The 21,279-nt window shown below is 41.3% G+C and overlaps 1 protein-coding gene and 1 long non-coding RNA gene across 2 annotated transcripts; one reads left to right on the top strand and one right to left on the bottom strand.

Moving 5' to 3' along the window:
- The first annotated feature begins 1,824 nt into the window (after positions 1-1,824).
- LOC135471640 (uncharacterized) lies at positions 1,825-5,852 on the top strand. The gene is made up of 3 exons (XR_010444454.1): positions 1,825-1,943; positions 3,972-4,207; positions 5,039-5,852. It is a non-coding gene; the product is annotated as an uncharacterized LOC135471640 (long non-coding RNA).
- A 1,810-nt stretch (positions 5,853-7,662) lies between these two features.
- LOC135471645 (cholesterol 24-hydroxylase-like) lies at positions 7,663-9,226 on the bottom strand. The gene has a single exon (XM_064750954.1). The coding sequence runs from the start codon at positions 9,088-9,090 to the stop codon at positions 7,819-7,821; it is 1,272 nt and encodes a 423-aa protein (XP_064607024.1). The 5' UTR covers positions 9,091-9,226; the 3' UTR covers positions 7,663-7,818.
- Between the last annotated feature and the right edge of the window lie 12,053 nt (positions 9,227-21,279).

The raw sequence follows: 21,279 nt of genomic DNA, 5'->3' as shown, positions 1-21,279 counted from the left end.
AACTCGTAACTTGTGCAGTCTGTATATATCAAACATTATTACACGCCTCATTTGTAAGGGTGTGGCAAATCTTTCCAGCTGGACCCCGAGACGAATAAGACCTGGACTATGTAAGTACTAGGGGCCTCCGTGACCGAGGGAATTAGCATGCCAGCACGGCGCAATGACCCACGAGCCTCCCACAAAGTCAAGTCCAGCTCATTCTGGTTTCCTCTCCGGCCGTACGTGGGATGGTCTGTTATCAACTTGCGAATGGTCGTGGATTTTCCCAGTGCTACTTCCTCCCAACATCATGCTGGCCGCCGTCGTATAAGTGAAATATTCATGAGTACCGCGTTAACACCACTATGTATATCATATGACCACAAGGAGTCATTAGGTGTGTGTACGTATATTGCGTCTTCCTGTGACCGGACGAGTCCGGAAGACATACCGGACAGCATGACTGATATCCGTTTCAAAAGTTATCCCTACTTGGTCACCTGGCAATAGGCCTGCTCTGAATTATCTGTTACACGACAGCGACTATGATGTAACTCGAGATTAGCTTTTGAGGCGTGAAACTACGAGGCGTGGGACCTCGCCTTTCAAAGTTTGCACGATGCAGGTTATGTCACGAGAGTCACAAATATTTTGCAGACAACAGAATGTAAAAAAAGGAGCATGATATCAGTCTTTGGGAGTCGCAGAAATGTAGAGAGATCTCAAATGAAGTCGATATTTTCAGTTTGAAGGTAGAATATGTAACATTTGACAGAGTTCTCCAAAGCTGTCTATTGTATTTAATTATGGCCAGCATTTTTGAATTACCTCCGAATGGATTAAAAACATGCCTAGTGTTTATCCTGGACTTCCAAACGGGTTAACATAATTAAAAGCTGTGTTAAAGCCAGGTCTTCAACTAGCTTATGCCGCTTTCACTTCTACAGGTAGGGCGGTAATTCGGTGCTGTCCTATATAGGACAAAACATCTGCAGTTTTTTCGAAGCAGAGAAAGAGATATACCGCAAGTGTTCAGTGGCAGAGGGAAGGGTAGAGGGAAGGTAAAGGGACCAAGGACACCAGAGCACCCCTCACTTTTTGTGTGCCACGGAGAATTTGATCCGACATGAAATGCAAAGTGTATTTAAACACTGTAGCGTCTCAATTGTTCCACTTAATCTGTATTAACAAACACTATTTGAAAAGCCTTATTTCATAATCAACCAGATTAGGTTCCTAAATGCGTCATTGATTCTTATTTATCTGTACTGGGTCTGGCTAAATACACAACTTTCGCTACAATTTAGAGCTAGATTCTCTTTGTTTTTCACAATTAACGTTAATAAAGGAGCTATTCAAGAGGATATTTTGTGAAGCCTTTTACGTTGTGAATACGTCGGACGGCCGTAGGTTTCCCCCGTGCACTGCCAGGTTTCCTGCCATTTTCCAAATTATTGACTTCTTGATTAGCACTTCTGCTATTAATTTCTAGGTCCTAACGTCAAGGCTGTGGATTCCCTTCAACCGTGCAGGTAGCAAACTGAAAACCAAAAGGGAAGAATTTTTGAGTGCCAATCAAATAAATAAGTAAATAAACAATTAAACAAATTAATACATAAACCTAGCAATAATAATGCCATTGGTAGCAACCGGCTTCCATACGGACCTTAGTGTCCTGTTACAGATAGGCTAGCTGTACCAGATGCATAACATGGCTGGCACCTACACTAGTTTTCGGGTTATTATGTTCACCTGAAGCTGTCAAGCGGTAAGTGGTGTCTTGTTTCCAAGTGCGTTCACAACAAAAACTCCAGCTTACAATCGCTGAGCTCTGTGTAACGTCTTCCATGTCTATGACTATAGGTATATGTGACGGCTGTTAGCTTCTGGCCACTCAGACGATATCGTGATCAACTTCTCACAGAGTGGTTTTGAAGGCGGCTTAAAACCTTCCACTTCAGGTAAATTCTTTTCTATTCATAAGCCACACATAACCAAAAATGTACTATGACGTTCTGAAAACTTTTACACTTTCAATATGACATTGAGCAGTAGTGCCTTGGCAGTGACATATTTGCATTTGAATCAACCAAATGTGTAATTTCAGTTAGGACTTTTTTGACGTCGCTTTATAAAAGGAACTACGTATTTTACCATCTCCAGAGCTCTCCATGTTAAAGTTTGCTTTGGGCAGTAGGAAATATATAGATCTTGTTAAACGAGGTCTAACGGACGACAACGGGGAAGGGACCTCTTCGTAGTCAGTTGGAGGCTTAAACCTCAGTAACGCCAAAGCTACAAATATCTAGGACTTTTGCGATCCGTCACGAGCTCTTGATCGTCGTCATGATTGCATGAAATAAAAGGCACCCTATGACAAGAAAAGTCCATTCAAAACGATTCGTGATGCTCGCAACTTATACTTATCTCATACTTGTAACAAAGCGAGACTAAGAGTAGTAAGAATCAGGATTAATGTTGATCGCTACGGTTTTTTCTACATGAACGAAAACCTCCCACGACCACTCCAACCGCCTCGGGATCATTGGTGACACTTTCAGAATCACCAAGATCGCCCACAAGTTATCGTGCGATTAATCCAAGGCGATTTTTCACTCGCAGGTTGTCGTAGCCAGCTGTATAGGCATTTTATAGACTGAGTCTTAACCGCTTCAAACACTGTGATATATTCACGGCAGAGTCTGCGGTGACACAGGGCGGTGCTCGGAAGGCTATAAAGAGTAACACATAGAGAGTTAAAATCAGATGTGAAGATAATCTGTGATATTTAGTAAGTTAAAAGTATTAATGTATAAAACAACAAACATTCAAACAGGAAATGTTTCAACACTTACTGACTGTCATTTATTACCTTGCCGTGTATCCTTGGTGTTCACTATGCATGAAGTGTAATAAAAAGTGAGTGAGTGCTTGGGGTTTAACGTCGTACTTAACAATATGACGACGAAGGAATCCTTAGAGTGCATGTAATGTGGCTCCTTGTTGGAGGACGGATTTCTAGTGCTGCTTCACTGAGACGCCTTACCGAAGGCAAGTAAGACGCCCTGCCCGAGCCATTATACTGATACAGGTCAACCAGTCGTTGCACTATCCCCTTCGTGCTGAACGCCCAGCGAGGAAGTTACAACTTCTCTTTGTGCTATAAGGACTGGAGTCTGTATGGCGGACTAAAAGGAGAATTCCAGAGTAGAATTCTGCTGTGACTTGCTGAAAGTTATTTTTGAGAAATCCAAAATTAGAATTCTCCTATAGCTTGCTGAAAGTTTCTGCAAAAATGATTCCTTTGAAACCATAATATTATATATAAAGTTATTGAAATAATGTTCATTATAGCCTTTGAGTACTGTACGCTTACTACTCGAGTACTTTGTGAAGCAATGAAGGCTGTCAGTCAGGTCTGACGGCATGACGTCAGAATGTCCACTCAATAATTTTGATTAATCCTATCTTGTTTTGAAAGTATTTTTTTCTTTTATTCTTATTCCCAAGTATAACGATTTTCATTTACGCTTTTCTATCGTGCCCTCTGTAACTCTCCTTAAATAGAAAAGACAACACCAAACCAAACATGGGCCTATAAATATGTGTGTTTTAATAAAGTATACGGCATAAAGTAGAAAGCAACAGCTGTCTATTTTGGGGATTTTGCATAACAGAGATATTGCTGTTCGAAGTAACAAAAATTGTGTATACTGAGAAAATTGAAAGCGTCGATATGCTATCAATTTTAACCAATCACGCCCGAGTTATTTCTGTACCCTTTTCTGTACCCTTTTCTGTACCCTTTTGCTGACGTCACGCAAACCCTGTTTCGCCTTTTTAGCTGTAGACTGTTTTTTGTCTTTTTTTAAAACTATTCTTAGGAAATAACATGCATTTACATTGCGAATATATTTCAGTCGAAATGTATCACTGACAGATAATTTCCAATTGATAGATAGATTTCGAGTCTATCATTTCCTTTGTAGGCTGATTATAAAGAGCGGGCCATATTAGATACAGGAAGTGTGCACTATAGGTTATCGAGAGTATGACAGAGCACAGAAGCCATAAAGTTTCAAAGAAGGCTAAATTCGACCCAATGGAAAACATGCACTTATGGGTGATGTGGCGGACAGCCGTCAATGAAAAGATTATTCGACAAACACGTAAACCTAAACACACGGCTGTGGGGCAGGACTACTTCAGCAAAGTGTTTACTACGGTAAGCAGACTCATTTTGTTAATTTCTTATTATTGTTGTTGTTTGTTTGTTTGTTTTTTTTTTTTTGTTTCTTTTGTTGTTGTTCATTAGGGAGCCAAAACTTAATATTAAATTTATGAACTGAAACATTTTGTAATCAAAGAAACGATTTTCTTATCAACTGTGTTATCAGTTTTTAAGATTTTAATTAGGGTGTACGGCATGCTTATGGTCCTGCTGAGTTTCGCACACCCTTTGCTTATAGTGTTGTAAGTTACGATTATTAGAAATAAAAGCGTCTGTGTATACAGCTGCCACGCGGGCGAGATAGACAGATAGAATAAAATACTGACTGAGGAATAGCTCAGAGTACAAACCAGCAGTACTGTCGCTTCTTTTGTTTTGTCCACTTTGGCATTCGCCTTGAAATGTGTGTAAAAGCATCTGCGTAACAAATTATCTTTTTTTACAACTTGTAACTGTTCAGCTATCTATATTGGACTGAAAATGGTAATAATTCCTGGTACCGATAGTGCAAAATTCATGGGCGTATAACATTAGATATAGACAGTGAATATATTCTTACTCTGCTGGTACATGTATATCATTAGTAGCAAAACTGGCGCTACGTGATCAGCGCAACGGCCTCTCTTTCTCAGGTATTGTAACAGGGTGAAATATGATCGCTATCTACACAGTTCTTGAGGAAATTTCCCAGTAGTCTTGTGTTACAAGCGCGAACTCAAAATCCCAAGGTCGTTGGTTCAAAGCCCGCAGGGTCCCATTCCCACGCATTTTATGTGTAGTGTTATATTCATAATAAGCTGACTGATTTATTCCTTTTCTCGGCAGGTGCCTTTAGCCAAGTACGTCCGTCTCAATTCCTCAGCTCAGGGAAGTGACCCGTATACGGGGCCTCTCCGCCAGCGGCACTGGTACAATGACGACGGCTTTCAGACTCGTCAGCTTGTCTACTTCGGCCTTCCCAGGCCACAGTTAGTTCAGCCGGTAAAGCTGCCACCAGTGGATTATTAACTCTGCATGTCATGCTGCACTACGCCATGATACTGTTTCCAGGACGTATGAAAAATCGAACAGTCAACAGTCCTATCTGAAAGACTGAACTGTAACGTGACGAAAATGTAAAACCAAGCCGGCAACATTTCGTCTACGGGAGAGGGATAGAGCCATATAACTGAAAGAAGAAACAAAGTGAACCATAACATAGTCCGATTGAGTTAATACTATTTTCTTCCTGATTTTATACAACTTTTTACAGTTTCTTTTCGCTCTGTTATAGCGGTCAGCTGATACCACCTGTGGGCAAAGTTCTCTTGACATAGGATATTGTTACAATTGAAGAACATTCTTACAAATGCTGCAGAATGATCATTCAACTGCAAGTAAAATGTAATGAATCGGTCATGGCTGGGAGCAATGTAAATAACACAGTTTTGGAAACATTTAGTACATTGGTTTTGTGTGCCTATGGATGTGAATGTTTTATTCCTTTGCAATTTATTGCACACCTGTAGCTATCAGGTAAACATGTACAACGCAGCGCGATTGCGCCATTCCGATTAGAAATTGTTAGAAGATGACACCGGATGACACGGAAGTCTTTGTACGTTTTGTTTTAAAATATTCCACTTTATATTCCACTATATAGATGTTGTCTTTTATCTCCTTTTTTTAAAATTCCGTTAACAGGAAACAATCCAGAAGTTTTAAAACCAAGAATTTAATTTGCAGCCAAGACTTATTTATCTTTATGAGATATTACCTATCACTTCGTGTAGCAAGACAGCTCTGTACATCTAATTTATTGTAATGTAGAGAAAGTTCTTTAATTAATATAGATCATTACCATCCGTTTTATTAATTTGTATGCTTATAAAATCGTGTAAGTCATAAGTGTTTTACATTGAACCTCTCGTGATATGAAGAAGATCAAATCTTCAATCATGGTTACTTGAGTACTGCGTAAACGCCAGTCAAATAAATAGATAAATAAAATAAATCAACGACGCTTGTTTCATCAATTATCTAATATATATCTGTATAAAAACGACATGCTTTTAAATCTCGGAGTTTAGATTGCTAATGTTTGGCGTAGGCTAAATTTTCAGCCAATCGGTCCAGTGGTTCTGACTAAACGCGCGATGTAGTTTACAGTTTTTGGACATGCACCGGTGAACTTGACATAGCAAACTACATATAAAGCGATCATCTGTCTGGGAGTTTAGGAAAAATTGTGATTTTCAGTGTTTTTCTTTTGTTATTTCATTTTTATTTTTTTCATTTCCGGTATAATCTTGAAACACCCGGTAAAAACTGTTGCCATATTTGGATTCAGTTTTCAGATTCAGCCATATGGATCCAGATATGGTCCAATTCGCATCATTGTTTAAGTTTGATAAAATTAGCGAGAAAATGAGTCACATAATCGAATCAAACGAGCTAGAGAATCCTAATTTATATGGAGAATGTTTTTAAAAATGGGAGTTTGGATTGCCAGGGTACTGTAGCTGCCTTAACCACATTTGCAGACAATCGGATCACTGGTTCCGGAGAAGAAAATTCAATAAGCCCGCCGTGTCACGTGACCATATTTTGTTACATGCAATACTCTAGACCTCAATCAGGAAAAACAGCTCCTTTTTAAATCTGAGCAGTTTTGGTTTTCTCGCCAGCTGCGTCACAAAATTTTTGATTAATAATCCTCACAAAGGCAATAGGGTATCACCAAAAGGTACTGATCCCCTAAAACCAGAAGAGATTTATACAACTAACATGTAGTAATGGTCTTATGTAATTTTAGGGAGATAATCTCTCGGCCAATACCCATACACCTGCCTGCAGTTACACTTGGTATAGGCTGAGAAAGGTCGTGTCCTCAAGGCTAGTCTCGCTCAAGCAGTATGATGGTGTGATGTGTACGCTCGAAAAATGTGATTAATTTTCATGTACAGGCGGGATTACCATAGGTGGGTTTCCCTCCGGCTCTACACGTTTCCTCCTACCATAATGCTGGGCGCCGTTGCACGGGTGAAATATTCTTGAGGACGGCGTAAAACACCAATTAAATAAAAAAAATAAACATGCTGTGGACATCATTCTGTTGTCTCACATGCTATAATTTTTGGTTATTATCAGCCCTACTTCTCTGAATATCGTCCAATGTTGTTAATTTTTCTATACTCTCACATGCTATCTTTCACTTCGTCTGCTTACCCCTGCCTCGTACGAGTGACGTACACGCGGGTGTCCCCGGTCTGGGAAAACCAGAATATGTATATTTCTATAAAATCACAACGAACAGATTATTACATATATATATAGCAAGCAACTTGTACTAACTTTATTTAAAGCCATGCTCACGAGAATGGTATCTTGTAATAAAACTGGTTGATAGGATAGTGTTAGTATTTCCCTGCGTAAATCAGAACTTGAAGTTGAAAGGAGATAACTGCTGTTTTGTTTTTACCACGCACGTGCTGGGTCATTCCAGTTTATGATGTTATGAATAGTTAGTCCAATTTTGAATCTGTGTTTTTTACAACGCACCGACAGGCGTTGTATGTAAGTGCATGGGTCTGGCCAACGTCCACAGATTCAGGTTCACGCAGCAGCTAGACGTCATAAATATACTTGTGCGGTGCAAAGCGCGAGTTGAAGACAACCACTCCTCCTCGGTCCGGTCTCAGGCAGGGTAAATTCGTCTCTCCAAATGTCTGATCGGGAAAGACCAGAATTGTGAGTTTCTGCAGCATTTTTGACAACAAAACTTTCATTGCCACTTCTCCGAAACGATGAAACTTTTCCCTGACTTCATCCGCGTACGGGAAGTAGACTGACGAGTTTGGCAGGGAGTGTCCATTCTTAACAAAGCGTTCCGGATTGAATTCCATTGGATTTTCAAAGAAGGATTCCTCCCTGCCGCTGAGGAGGGGGCTTACTATGACGGGAGTCCCGGAGGGAATTACACAACCTTTAGACAGCACCTTGGAGGACGTGATACGGACAATCTCCACTTCTGACGGGTAAAGGCGTAAAGTCTCACGCAGCACCGAATCCATGTACGACAAATCCGATAGGGCCTTCTCGTCCACGACTGAACTTCCGGTTATGACCTTGTCCACTTCTTCGTTCAGTTTCTTGTAAACATCCGGTCTTCTGCAAGCTTCCCTGACCAGGAAGGACAAGACGTTCGGCGTGTGTTCCAATGTGGCAATCATGAACACCATGAAGTCGTCCAAAACGTCATCTTGTACGATTCCCTTAACTCTGGATAGTTCAATCAACCTCGTCAGAACATCGTTTGGTACATTTCCACGGGATACTTGGTTCTCCCTCTCGGCTAGCCACGAGGCTCCTGTCTTTCGAAGCAAGGCACAGGCTTGTCTGGTGGAGGAACGCAGATCGCGTCTGTAGAAGCTCACATTTGTCCACGGGTCAGACTTTTCCTTTCGCCTTGAGGAGAGGAGGGTGAATGCTGCCTGTTTTACTTCATCGCGCTGGCAAGTTATGGAGTCCATATCTTTGTTGAAAAACGCCTTACAGAGCATGTCAAATATGGCGCGCTCAAATTGCTGAGAGAGACTTATCAGAGTTTTGCCGTCAGCCAGAAAGGTGAACTGTCTCATAACGTTCTCCGCTACTTTGTTCATCTCCGGAAGACATGCCATCAGATAATCCTTATGAAACACTGGTTCAAAAATGGCCAACCTCTGAGCAAGACGAGCTTCGTTATAATCGGTCAACAGCCCACTTCCCTGCCAGCGGGCTCCGAAGATGTAACCCTCGTGCTTGCACGTTGTCTTACATCGCTTGTGTTTGCCAGAGGCCAGGATATCGCGCACAGCTGAAGGATCAACAACCACAACAAATGGACGATGGAACATAAAGAAGCGTAAAGTGTGGCCGAATTTCTTGACGTTCTCATAAAGGTATTTGGACACGACGTTGTTGTCTCCAAGGCAGGCATAGAGAGAGGTGAAGTGACCGAGAAAGAAGTGATTTCGAGGGGGTCCTGGTATATGGTCATACTGACGATGTTGGTAACTAACGTATATTACTAGTACCCATATGAAACCCAGGAGCACGGCTAGGAACAGCTTCCAGAAGACGGCGGTCGTGATCAGGTGAAACAGCAAGGCTACATAGTAAAACATGTCTATTGCATATACTGTCCCGCTCACCGGCAGGGTAACGGTAACACTGTGGCAACGAGCCAGTAGAGAACATTTATACTCCCACTTAGAGAGACGTTAGGTGTATTGTTGACCGTTGTGGGCGTAACACGTGTTGCATGCTGGGACTCGCCTGTGAAAACAACTCTGCATAACAAGTTAAAATTGTCACACTGATTGAAAAACATTCCCATATACAGCTGAGCACAGCTGTTGATATCAGATAAACAGGACATTTTGCATGCATGTGCTCTTACTAAAGTTAAAAATATCTACTAGGACTGACTATCAAGGTTGCCTTTGTGTGTAGATAATTCTGAGCTAGTCACCCAACTTTCAAAGCGGTTTAGGCTCCTGGTGGGGAGAGATGGGGTGGGAATAGAGGTTGGGGTGGTGTACGTTGAGGGGTGGGGGGGGGGGTAGGGGTAGGGGTGTCTATGTTGGGCAGCCCGAGGCAACCTGAGGACACATCCTGTTCATGTTGATTAGCAATCTGTTGCCTCAAGCGGCCAGCATTGACCTCAAGGTTTTTGCCCACTTACACAATCCTTTAATACGTATTATTTAACGGAAAATTATTAAGAATGAATGATCAATTAAACACCCAATGTTTAAAATGTACGCCATAAAGAGGGTTTCACGATTATTAATATCCTTGAATACATAACCTATCCCCTGACATCAGCTGGTAAATATAACTTGTCATGGTAGTTTTTTCCTGTAACCAAACCATATCAACGTATCAAAGTGTACACAAAAACGATTTTGTGAACATGTCATTGTTGGTCCGAACCTTAATTCAAATGACAAAATAAACGTGGAACTATCCATTATTCCCTTGTAATGAATAATAAACGCAGGCATAATCTGCAGAGTATAAAGGTTAGGCCCGAATTACTTTTGGCGGGACTGCCCCCCCCCCCCCCCCCCCGCCTCAATTCACGTTATGATATAATGTTTCGTGTCGAGTGGTTAGTTCGAGGTCATGTCAGGTGCCAGAGATTTCCTGCTTCATTCTTAATTCTCTTTTGTTTGAGGGACATGTCGAGGGGAGGGGGGGGGGGTTCGTAATTTAGGTAAGATTTAATATGTTAGCTTGGACTGGAGTGTTGGTGTCAGAATCTCAACAGCTGTCGGTGATAAATTGGTGAAGATTGTAACCCTTCCCCACCCCACTCCCTGTATAGCCACGTAACTTATTACCACCTACACAGACCATGTCTCTCTCTTACCTATGTGCTCTGTGGGGTTTCCGGGATGGAATGAATAGGGCCTGTTCAGTCGTGTAAGCAAGCTTGCCATGAAAGGCGATTAACCTTCAGCTATGTCGTGTGGTCCTCATGACAGAGTATAGTCCTTAATATCGTTTGTATTTAACAGTTGCATCTTTGAAGGAGCCCTAGCCGCCGGGTGTGGGTCGTCACTGTGTTGCCTGTTGCTTGCACTACGGTAGATAAATATTCAAAGATATTTTTTCCAACGATATTGAATCTCAACTCAATGTTGTCTTCTTTTTGAATTTTAGTCAATTCATTCATTCTCATCCATATGTACAGATGATTTGCATTCACTTCATCTGTTCCCATGTACAGAGCTGTTGATGGTGGGGTACGACTTTTGAATTTAGTATCTGGATTTTTGATGTGAAATTTCTTTTACGTTGAACGTAAGTATATTTCCACTGTCTGTTGCCACATCTTAGGACGATGGCTGATGATACTCTTCCAGAGCATTCCGTGGACAATCCACTTCCAGGGAATTCCCTCCACGTGGTTATTCTAGCTAAAACTTGTATTTGAAACAAATCTTTAAAACATGGAAGACCTTAAATTATCAATTTATTCAATTGTTCATTAACGTTATACACACACAGTTTTCATTTATATGATGGTGCTTAGTTTTTATCGTTTATGAAAGCGGAGTGCCCACGGGGTAATCAACCGATCGGTGGTACGTTACTTCCAAGCTTTCACACGTGTGACGCATGGTGATGTTATGGTTAATTTAATGCTGTCTGTGTGACTAGATGTTATCATAGTTCTGTTTATAATGCCCCCCTCTTCTCCTCTCGTCATCCCCACTTAACAGCACATTAATGTTGCAGTGTTTCATTGATTTGTGCTGGTGTGAGTAAAGTGGTGTTTTCAATGTCAAGCCAACAGTCGGCGTTAAAATCACATGCACTGTTTGTCGTCATTGTTAACGCGTGCACAGCCCCGATTTCATTTATTCAGTATACCTGTAAACACATGTCAACTGGTTTTAAACCTGTATACTCAGCTACGGGATGAGCTTGTCAGGTTCTTAGCTTTGTACCACCACACTAAACCGCTCATTCTAAAATAGAGATGTACCTACTGCCTCCGTTGAGATTACATCTCTAATACGCTTGGGCGCCATACTTTTTACAACAGCGACGTTGAAAGCGAAGATTGTGCATTATCTCACCTGATGTGAAATGACTACTGCTGCCTTATGTAAACCACGCGATGGCGAACGTACCTAACTGTTGAGCAGTGCGGTATTTACGGGCTTCGCGGGATATTATTATCATCTGCGTCCGTACTTAAGCTGAACCATCGCAATTTAAATATACTTACACACTTACCACTTGATTTTGCAGGGGATACAACAATAGCTATCGTGAGTTCTTCACTGTGTTCTCGACGCTGGATGACCCAAGGCATAAGCTGATATACAAGACTTTTATCATACCCAGTGGATTAGACTGCAATGACATCTCTTTTCTCACATTCCGCACGAAGAGCGGTGACCTGCTTTGCCTTTAACTCTACAGAAAAGCCACCGCGATTACTTCTTCGAACTTTCTTTTCATGTCGTCTTTCGTGGGCGCCGCCATGTTGAATAACTTAATATTCATTAGCCAATTTTATTTTGCATATTTTTGCTTAGTGAAGATGCAGGTTGTTACTTGATTTTATACCACTGATACAGATTTAAACTCAAGGAATCTGAAAATACTTATTAAATATCTGATACTCCTCTATCAACAATTATCCCCAAATTTTGAGGGAAATCACTGCGCTGATAGCGCCCATCTATACACGAGCCTTATCTCGGTACCGTAGGATAACGTAGAAAGGCGCGTGATCTCGAATGTAAACCACTCTGAACCAGTGCATTCTATCTGCAAGTTTCTACACGTCAAAGCTGTACACAAATTTCTGTTAAAACTGAACAATTCTGAGTTTGAATTGAATTTTTTAAAAATTGAATTCAATGTTTATTCACCATACGTAAATATATGTATATTTTACTTAATTAATCCCGTAAATGCCGAGGGACTTGTTCTATCCCTGACTTATTATTATCAGATAATAATAATACATGCTGTGAGGAACGATAATAATTGAACAATTGTATCAACAAAAAACAAATTTACATGGGAAAAAATTAACATAGAAATGTAACACTACAAAAACCTAAGTTAACTATACTATAGTGTGAATAATAGTTTGTGTGACACCTGTCTCGTGGATCGTATGACTAATTTGGATCAAATATTGTTCATTAAAAAATCTTTTAACCTGGATTTGAATAAAGAATAGAATCCCTTGGGGCTGATGATCTGACGAAATGTGTGGATAGATTTGAAGTTAGAAAAGGTACATGGAGATTGAAAGAATAGGATCTGGCTGGGTAATTCTGAACGTCAGATTGTCTTTTGAACAGCTGTTGAAATTTGTGAGGAAGAGAGGGTGATTGGTGAGTGAATTTATGTGCGAGTAGCAAGCATGAGTATCTGAGTATCTGTGCAAGTAGAAGGATTTGGAGGTTCTTAAATATTGGAGCCGTGTGATCCAGTCTTTGTGTGAAAGTGCTGAGGCGGATGATGTGTTTCTGAAGAATTACTAAGGGATGGAGATGACTCATGTATGTGTTACACCATGAAACATTTGCATAGGAAAGATAAGGGAATATTAGAGATTAGTATAAAATAAGCAGTGTTTTTTTGTTGACATTTGCTCGAATGTGTTTGATGGTGCCAATATTTCTGGATACGTTGTTACTAATAAAGTTAACGTGAGATGTCCAAGACAGCCAGGGATTAAAATAAACTCCCAAGAACTTGTGTTCTTGAAGGCTGGCTATTTTAGCGCCATGCAAATATAACAGTGGTGGAAGTGCCTTATTTTTGGATACATTTTGTTTTACTAATATTAAGAGACAAGCGGTTAACTGTCAGCCAATTGCGTTGAGCGTGCGAGTTTGTGAAGATGTTCATTAGTTCAAAAAGTTCTTTGTTGGTAAATGGTTATTACACTTGAATAAGTCTATATTGAAGTCACCCAAGATAATAATTTCTTGTTTGCAGGTATATTACGAAGGGCTGTGCTTAGTTTTTCATTAAAAAGACACACGTTTTTGTCTGGAGGGCGATAAATAATTCCAACAACATAGACATTTGACGGAGCAGCGATCTCCACAAATAAAGACTCATATCTACAATCTTCATCGAAAAAAGAAAGATCATCAAGTATCTTGCAAGACTCAACAGAGCTATTAACATAGAGTGCAACACTTCCTCCCTTCCGTTTTTCTCGGGAGGCAGAATATAAAGTGTAGCCTGGCATAGAATATAAGCATTCGGTTAACGGGCTGAGCCAACTTTCCGAAAATCCAAGGACTGAAAAGTTAAGATTGAGAGAGTGGATAAGGCGTGTAATTTCGTAACAAAATTTATTTTTAAGCTACATGCATTTAAATGAAAGGTTGAAAACTGATTTTGATTATCATAATCGAGGGTTTCTAGGTGTTGAGTAAAACTTTTAGGGCTATAGTAGTTGGACAGGTGAGAGTCTAAATTACCTCAATAGGCAATTTCATGTTCATTGTCATCAATATGTGTTTTAGATGCATCATAGTCATTCAGTTCAATTGGATTGAAGCACATCTGGTCAATAATATCAAGATTATATGTTGGGACGGTGGGCGAGGCAGCTGATGATGAAGTAGGTGTGTTATGTAGGGAACATGATGGAATGGCAGGTGGGGGAATGAATTGTGAGGTGGAACAGGCATAAAAGAGCCTGTGTCATTATCCATATATAGTCGCGTAATATGCGAATGATTCTATACAATTATTCCACATAAAAAGCCAGGATGAGTGTTAATTATAGGTTTAAGGTACACATAGAGAAGTAATACATTTAAAAATACTTAATGATACAAAGAAAGTGAAAAGCCGATTTGTAAAAGAGCCACAATATATACACAAAAAGCAAAAATTAATCATACGGTTGTGTAGGATTTTCTACAAGTCACACGACAAGGTAAGTGGATGCAATTAACATGAGGTGTCAACATAGAGTCGAAGGCACATAGTCCGTGCAGTGTGGGTGGATATAATGATAAGATGCTGTGGGTTGAAAAGCGTGCACGCACTGTGGCTACGACACGGGGTTACAAACAGTGTCATGGCACAATTCATAAAGAAATGGTCAAACCGGCTTTCACTGTACAGAGTCTTTCAGTAAGAACTTGTGAAAGGAGCACGAAAGCAGCGTGCATGCAAACTAGTTTTAGGAAAGTGTAATGTGCTATATTGAGGGAACTACCGACAGCTACCCTATACCACCAGGTAATGCGACAGGCGTTCATGGGTACACATGGACTTGCTTACATCATGAATGACGTAGCATTGCAGCCCCAGATGACCCCCATTAGTTTTCCATAAGCGACAATGTTAACGTTTAGCGCTGTAGCCCAGTCCCAAACATTCCATGGCCAATAAGCTTCGGTGTATACCTGACCTATCCTGTGAGAAAGAAGCCATAAAAATCTTGACATAGGTTGACCGTCAAAATCTGGACCTTTCTATGCCGGCAGCTGGGAGGGGTGCCTAGCAACGCCAAGGGGACGTCACTCGCAGCCTCATCACCACCTGTCTCTTTCTGTCCTCTCGCCCAGAATTTCAAACTGTCATCATTAAAACTCATAGCTGCCCAAAGCTTAGAGAGTTTCCATCATTTTGATACCAAGCATGGACCTGTACACCAAAAACGGCAGGCTGGCAGCCAAAAAAGACTTTACACCCTAAAATACACAGAATTACAGTCGTCCCTACCGAAAAACGGAAGTTGAAATGGGGGTCTGTGTCCAGATGGCTACAGGTCTGGAGGGTATCGTAGCCACAGGGACAACCAACGGTAAACCATACGCTGATCCACGCCATGTCCGATAAGTCCTTTCTGAACAATGGCTGTGGTCCAAAACTGGTGTCAACTTTGGCTCTTACCTCTCAGCTCGCCTGCACACGTAACACCCCAGCTACATTCCATTCGGTAGTCCAGCCCCGTATTCCTAAGACGGGTCGGAAGTTGGGGGTCAGGTGACAGCTCTTTCGGGCAGAAAACAAAATGGCCGCCCAGTGTTAAAGCATTGGGGAAAAAAGGTCACTTTTGCCTCTTCGCTAGCGACCAGTAGGGCCTAGTTGTACAAAACAACGTCACGATAGCTCTGCAAAAATACTCAGACTATCTGGAAAGATGACAATTATACAAATCCAACGGATATAAGATCACCGACAGTGATCAAAAATAGGCATTTTCCTACGCAATAACGTTGGGAGGACCGTTTTCTTCACCCATGCCGTTTATTACTAAGATCACGTGGTCTCTAGTTTCCGATCAGTATTACAGAATTCTCGACACGGCAAACCATTTCTAAGCAAAGCGTCCATTACGTTAATCTTTTAAGGTTTAATGCGCATGCGCCATCTAGAAACAATAAAGTATTCAAGACCCACAACTGAGGTGAAGGCAAAATATCTGCTGCTTTAGCGATGGCTTTGAGGTGCATTTGGGTCTCGTGTATCTTGGAATATACCTGGGATGCTGTGTGAGCGGGCGAGCTGAGAGTTAAAAGCCAAAGTTGACACCAGTTACTGACTGCATCCATTGTTCAGAAAGGACTTATCGGACATGGCGTGAATCAGTGTATGGTTTACCATTGGCTGCCCGTGTGGCTACGATACCTACCAGCCCACTATAAAGAGAAGTAGCCACCTGGCGCTCGGTTGATTGTAAACAGTGCAGACAACACGAACGACCGAGTGAAGTAAATTTAAAAGTCAAGACCAGTGCCTTGGAAATGTGTTACCTACGACCTACTACAATTGAGTCATCATTTCGAAATGAAATGTACGTTGACGGAATGTAAATATGAACCGGCACCGTAGTTTTAATTCTCAACTGATGATTGCGGACCTGCCAGAAAGCAGGCCTCGCTTCGTTGTGTACCGCACTGGTATAATTTTACAGAATTTTATAAAAAATAAAATATTTATAATACAAAATTGGTAGGTAAAAAAGAGAAATGAACTATCTTAAGCTTTAGTTGAGCCTGGGTGTAAGTACTATACGGGCCATCAGTAAGTCGCCGTTCTCACTGTACGAGGGGACATGGTGGCAATTAGCGGCGTTGTGTGCACAGCTTTTTTATCTGCAGGCCACGTGAAGTGATTGCAGGTCAGTAAGAATTGGATTCTCCATGCTCAAGGGGGACAACTCGTTGAGTACACTTGCCTTTGAACTTATGGATTACTGAATGGCGTTTGTTACTTTTCTTGATTATACATGTACATGCCATCCTTTTTGCTTTTAATCCCTAAATATTCTTGATTTATTAGAGGGATATCTTATGGAAATGAATAACTAACGATGTACTTGTTTGATTATTTCATTGAGTTTTGAATTTAAGTCTGAAATATTTCACTTTCTCGACTGCAGTAAGGCTTAATAGGAGAAGACAGAGCCTGGAATACGAACTCACCCAACATGACAGCAGGTCCAGCGAGAGCCAACGCCACGTGAAATGGAATTATAGGGAACGTAGGTTAACACACGCTCGAAATATTAACTTATTCAAGGTGATACAACTCTCTTCGAAGTGAATAAATATGATGTATTCAAGGTTGTGAATTCACGAATAATTACTATTTAACGTTTAACGTTGATTTAATGGCATTACTTGAAGTCCTCATGTGACTTGATCCCTGTCCTTTTGCATACTTTCTTTCATTCGTAACCTTGTATTATTTGCGAGGCCTAGCGGTTAGCGAAGCGTAATCACCAAGGCGGTCGCTGCGAGTTCAAGTTCAGCTCATGCTAGCTGTGGATGGTTGTAAGCTTTCCATGAGCTCTGCCCGTTTTTTTCCCAACATATTCAGTGCTTTCGGTCGTCGTATACGTGAAATATTCTTGCGTATGATGCAAAACACCAACCAAATAAATTAATAAATTGTATTGTTTGTGGTGCATATCAGTGAATTGAATGGAGACGCCAGTAATTTCAGCCAACTAACCAACCAACAACTTCGATGGTCCAGATGGTTAAAGCACTGATTCGCTGAGACTATCAGGTATCGCACGATCTTATGTTGTAAAACAGCTTTCGCTGCTTCGTCTTCCACATGTAATACGGCTTTCGCTGCTTCGTCTGCAACATGTAATACACCTTTCTCTGCTTCGTCTTCCACATGAAATACATCTTTCGCTGCTTCGTCTGCCACATGTAACACGGCTTTCGCTGCTTCCTCTTCCCCATGTTATACGGCTTTCGCTGCTTCGTCTTCCACATGTAATGCAGCTTTCGCTGCTTCGTCTGCCACATGTTATACGCCTTTAGCTGCTTCGTCTGCCACATGTAACACGGCTTTCGGTGCATCGTCTGCCGCATGTTAAACGGCTCTCGCTGCTTCGTCTGCCGCATGTCTGCCACATTTAAGTCCAGATGTTTGCTGGTGGTTACTCTGGTGGCTCCGGGTGCTCCGGTTTCCTTTGTCCACAAATCTGACCGTCACCAAACGTAACAAAATGAAAATTTTCTTGAGCACGCCGGTAAACACCAATCAAACACTGTGGAACTAAGACCGTCTCATGTCACACACAGAATAAACTACAGGATTCCATGTAGGTGTCACAAAAACACTGTAGAACTAAGACCGTCTCATGTCACACACAAAATAAACAACAGGACTCCATGTGGGTGTCACAAATCACTGTGGAGCTAAGACCATCTCATGTCACACACAGAATAAACAACAAGATTCCATGTGGGCGTCACAAAAACACTGTGGAAATAAGACCATCTCATGTCACATCCAGAATAAACAAAAGGATTCCATGTGGGCGTCACAAAAACACTGTGGAACTAAGACCGTCTCATGTTACATCCAGAATAAAATAGAGGATTCCATGTGGGTGTCACAAATCACTGTAGGACTAAGTCCGTCTCATATCACACACAAAATAAACAACAGGACTCCATGTGGGTGTCACAAATCACTGTAGAACTAAGACCGTCTCATGTCACACACAAAATAAACAACAGGACTCCATGTGGGTGTCACAAATCACTGTAGAACTAAGACCATCTCATGTCACACACAGAATAAACAACAGGATTCCATGTGGGCGTCACAAAAACACTGTGGAAATAAGACCATCTCATGTCACACACAGAATAAACAACAGGATTCCATGTGGGCGTCACAAAAACACTGTGGAACTTACACATGTCTCATGTCACACCCAGAGTAAACTACAGGGACAAAGCGTTGTCTTTCCACTGGTGTGAGGAACTGATCTGTTCTGTCACATGACCGATCAAACTCGATACCCCAATTCTGTCAACTAGGCTCTCCGACTTGGGCTGACTTTGAATCTAAGTTATTATTTTTCAAAACGTCACATAAATGGTCATTCCGGCCCTTTTGACCTACCGAAACCTTGAACTTTCTTCGAGCCGTTAGTATCAACATTTGGTTAACATTTACCTTTTCACAAAAGTTCTATGTATATAGTACGGTACAACCGTCACGTTGCTTTGTTTTAACGGCTGCGCAGCGGAAACTACAAACAGGTTTTCAAAGCGATGACGTCAGTGGAGTGCAGTTGCGTTAAAGTCACTTTACCTGCAAAACAAGACGTTTACCTCTTATTAATTGTACATTAATAGTGAAAAATTCAAGTTCACAGTGGAATTCATTTTCGTCATCGTTTGTTACCAATGTGCGTTTGTTCGCAGCGGTCCTGTTTTTTCAGGTTATTACTTCCTTCGCTAACCCCCCCCCCCCCCATCTTCCCCCTTGTAAACCTCAGTGAACATTCCAACGGATATTTAACGTGGTTGAAGCCATGTTTGGCTGAAGTGACAGCACCTCACGGGCGCTGTTTACCGCTCATTTTAACCAAGCAATACAAGCAAAGAGGTAATCAAGAAATTCTTTTTCCGTGATTTGGATTGAATCCTGGCGTACCTCTCATCAATAGATAAATCAGTAAACAAACACTCAGAAGATATGGTTGTAGATTTGTTTTAATGTTTTTGTAATTCTACTCAGAAAATAAAAGAATCCAAACTCCACCATGATTTCTTTTGTTTTGAGTGACACCCAGCAGCACTTTTCTTCGATTTAATTACTGCTAATGTGCAAGTGAGCTAATTGCTTCGCTGACAATAACGCGACAGCAAGGGGAACACTTAAGCTTAGCGCTAACCAATGTGTGAATGTGTTACCAGAATAGAAAATGTGTCTAAGACGTTGCTCAGCATTTTGAGACAGGTATGGGTAATGGTCCCGGTTAATCATTGATAAATAAGTTGGAGAATGCTTAATGATTTCACAAGTTGAAAGGGAAGGCGACAGACAATTGCGCTTAATGGATATATAGATAGAAAAGGAAACACCGGAGCGGTAATTGGCTTCTCATTCCCAAGAGTTTTATGTGAAGAAATGTATTTATGGTTTCCACAGTGTAGCGAAATGGAATCGCCTATTGTCAAATGGCGTGACTTCGATCGACTGTATGGTTGTACAATCGCCTTTCACGCTATAGTCGTTTTGCTGTTCATGTTGCTTGTAACCGTTCTCATCATCGCCGAAGACGACGCCTCCAGCTAAAGATTAACTCTGGACTGCTAGGTACGGTGTGGTCATCTATTCATGCCGACCCACAGAACATTTGATGGACAAGTAGCCCTGGATGACTGTTCACTTTTTTATGTTGGCACTGGCGGTCACATAGTTATGGCTTACCCATTCTCCCCTGTAGGATGCTTTGGTAAAAAGTCGTTTGCTAATCTCCACGGTCAGTCCATTTATTTATAACGTCCTAGACCACCAGACCATTAAAAAACTCCGATCTGCCTATAACCCCAAATGTCAATATACATCCATGTTTATTATGGTTCAACTTCTCCTCTTTCTTGAATTTCACGAAAATGGTCACCCATTAAAGACACCATCCGGTTTCCTGGGCCACACATTCCTACTGCACATGTGTAGTCGCGACGCCCAGGAACAAGGATAACCACGTATTCATCATTCTAACAGACAGAGGACAATGGCCATTTTGGAAACTTGAAATCAGCAGAGAGAATGAACTTGATGAAATCTGGACGGATATTTACCTTTGGGGTTATCGACGCAAGGTATTCTTTTTCAGACTGGTTCTCTCAGACCCTAAGCATTTTAAACGTGCAACTCGACCTGCTCACGGGGTTGGTAATGGAGTGTTTTCCGAAACTTGCTAATTATCCTACAGGGATGAACGGGAGCGAGTCATGGCTATGCGAGCGTCTGTCCAAACAGAAAAAAGCGAACATAGTCATCCAGTGCTAATGGACAACACCATACAATCCTCCATACTGACACCGGAGCCAGTAAGTCTACAGCGAAAAATAGCGTTGGTCTACACTCAAACCTAGCCTAAGCTGAAGCAAAGAGCATATGAATGACAAGATAATGACAATCTCATAAGCCACACTCAGACTTGACACTGAACCATTGTACCAGTAAATGCACCATTTAACATATAATATAATACAGTACGAAATATGAATCTACACGCATGCGCATATATGCTCTAGTCAACG

This window comes from Liolophura sinensis, chromosome 7 (assembly GCF_032854445.1).
Source record: "Liolophura sinensis isolate JHLJ2023 chromosome 7, CUHK_Ljap_v2, whole genome shotgun sequence".
NCBI lineage: Eukaryota > Metazoa > Mollusca > Polyplacophora > Chitonida > Chitonidae > Liolophura > Liolophura sinensis.
The sequence above is the reverse complement of the archived record's forward strand: the minus strand, read 5'-3'. Positions and strand labels throughout refer to the sequence as shown.

What these genes read in the sequence shown, in the direction of transcription:
- LOC135471645 (XM_064750954.1), bottom strand. Translation starts at nt 9,090, where the DNA reads ATGTTCCATCGTCCATTTGTTGTGGTTGTTGATCCTTCAGCTGTGCGC.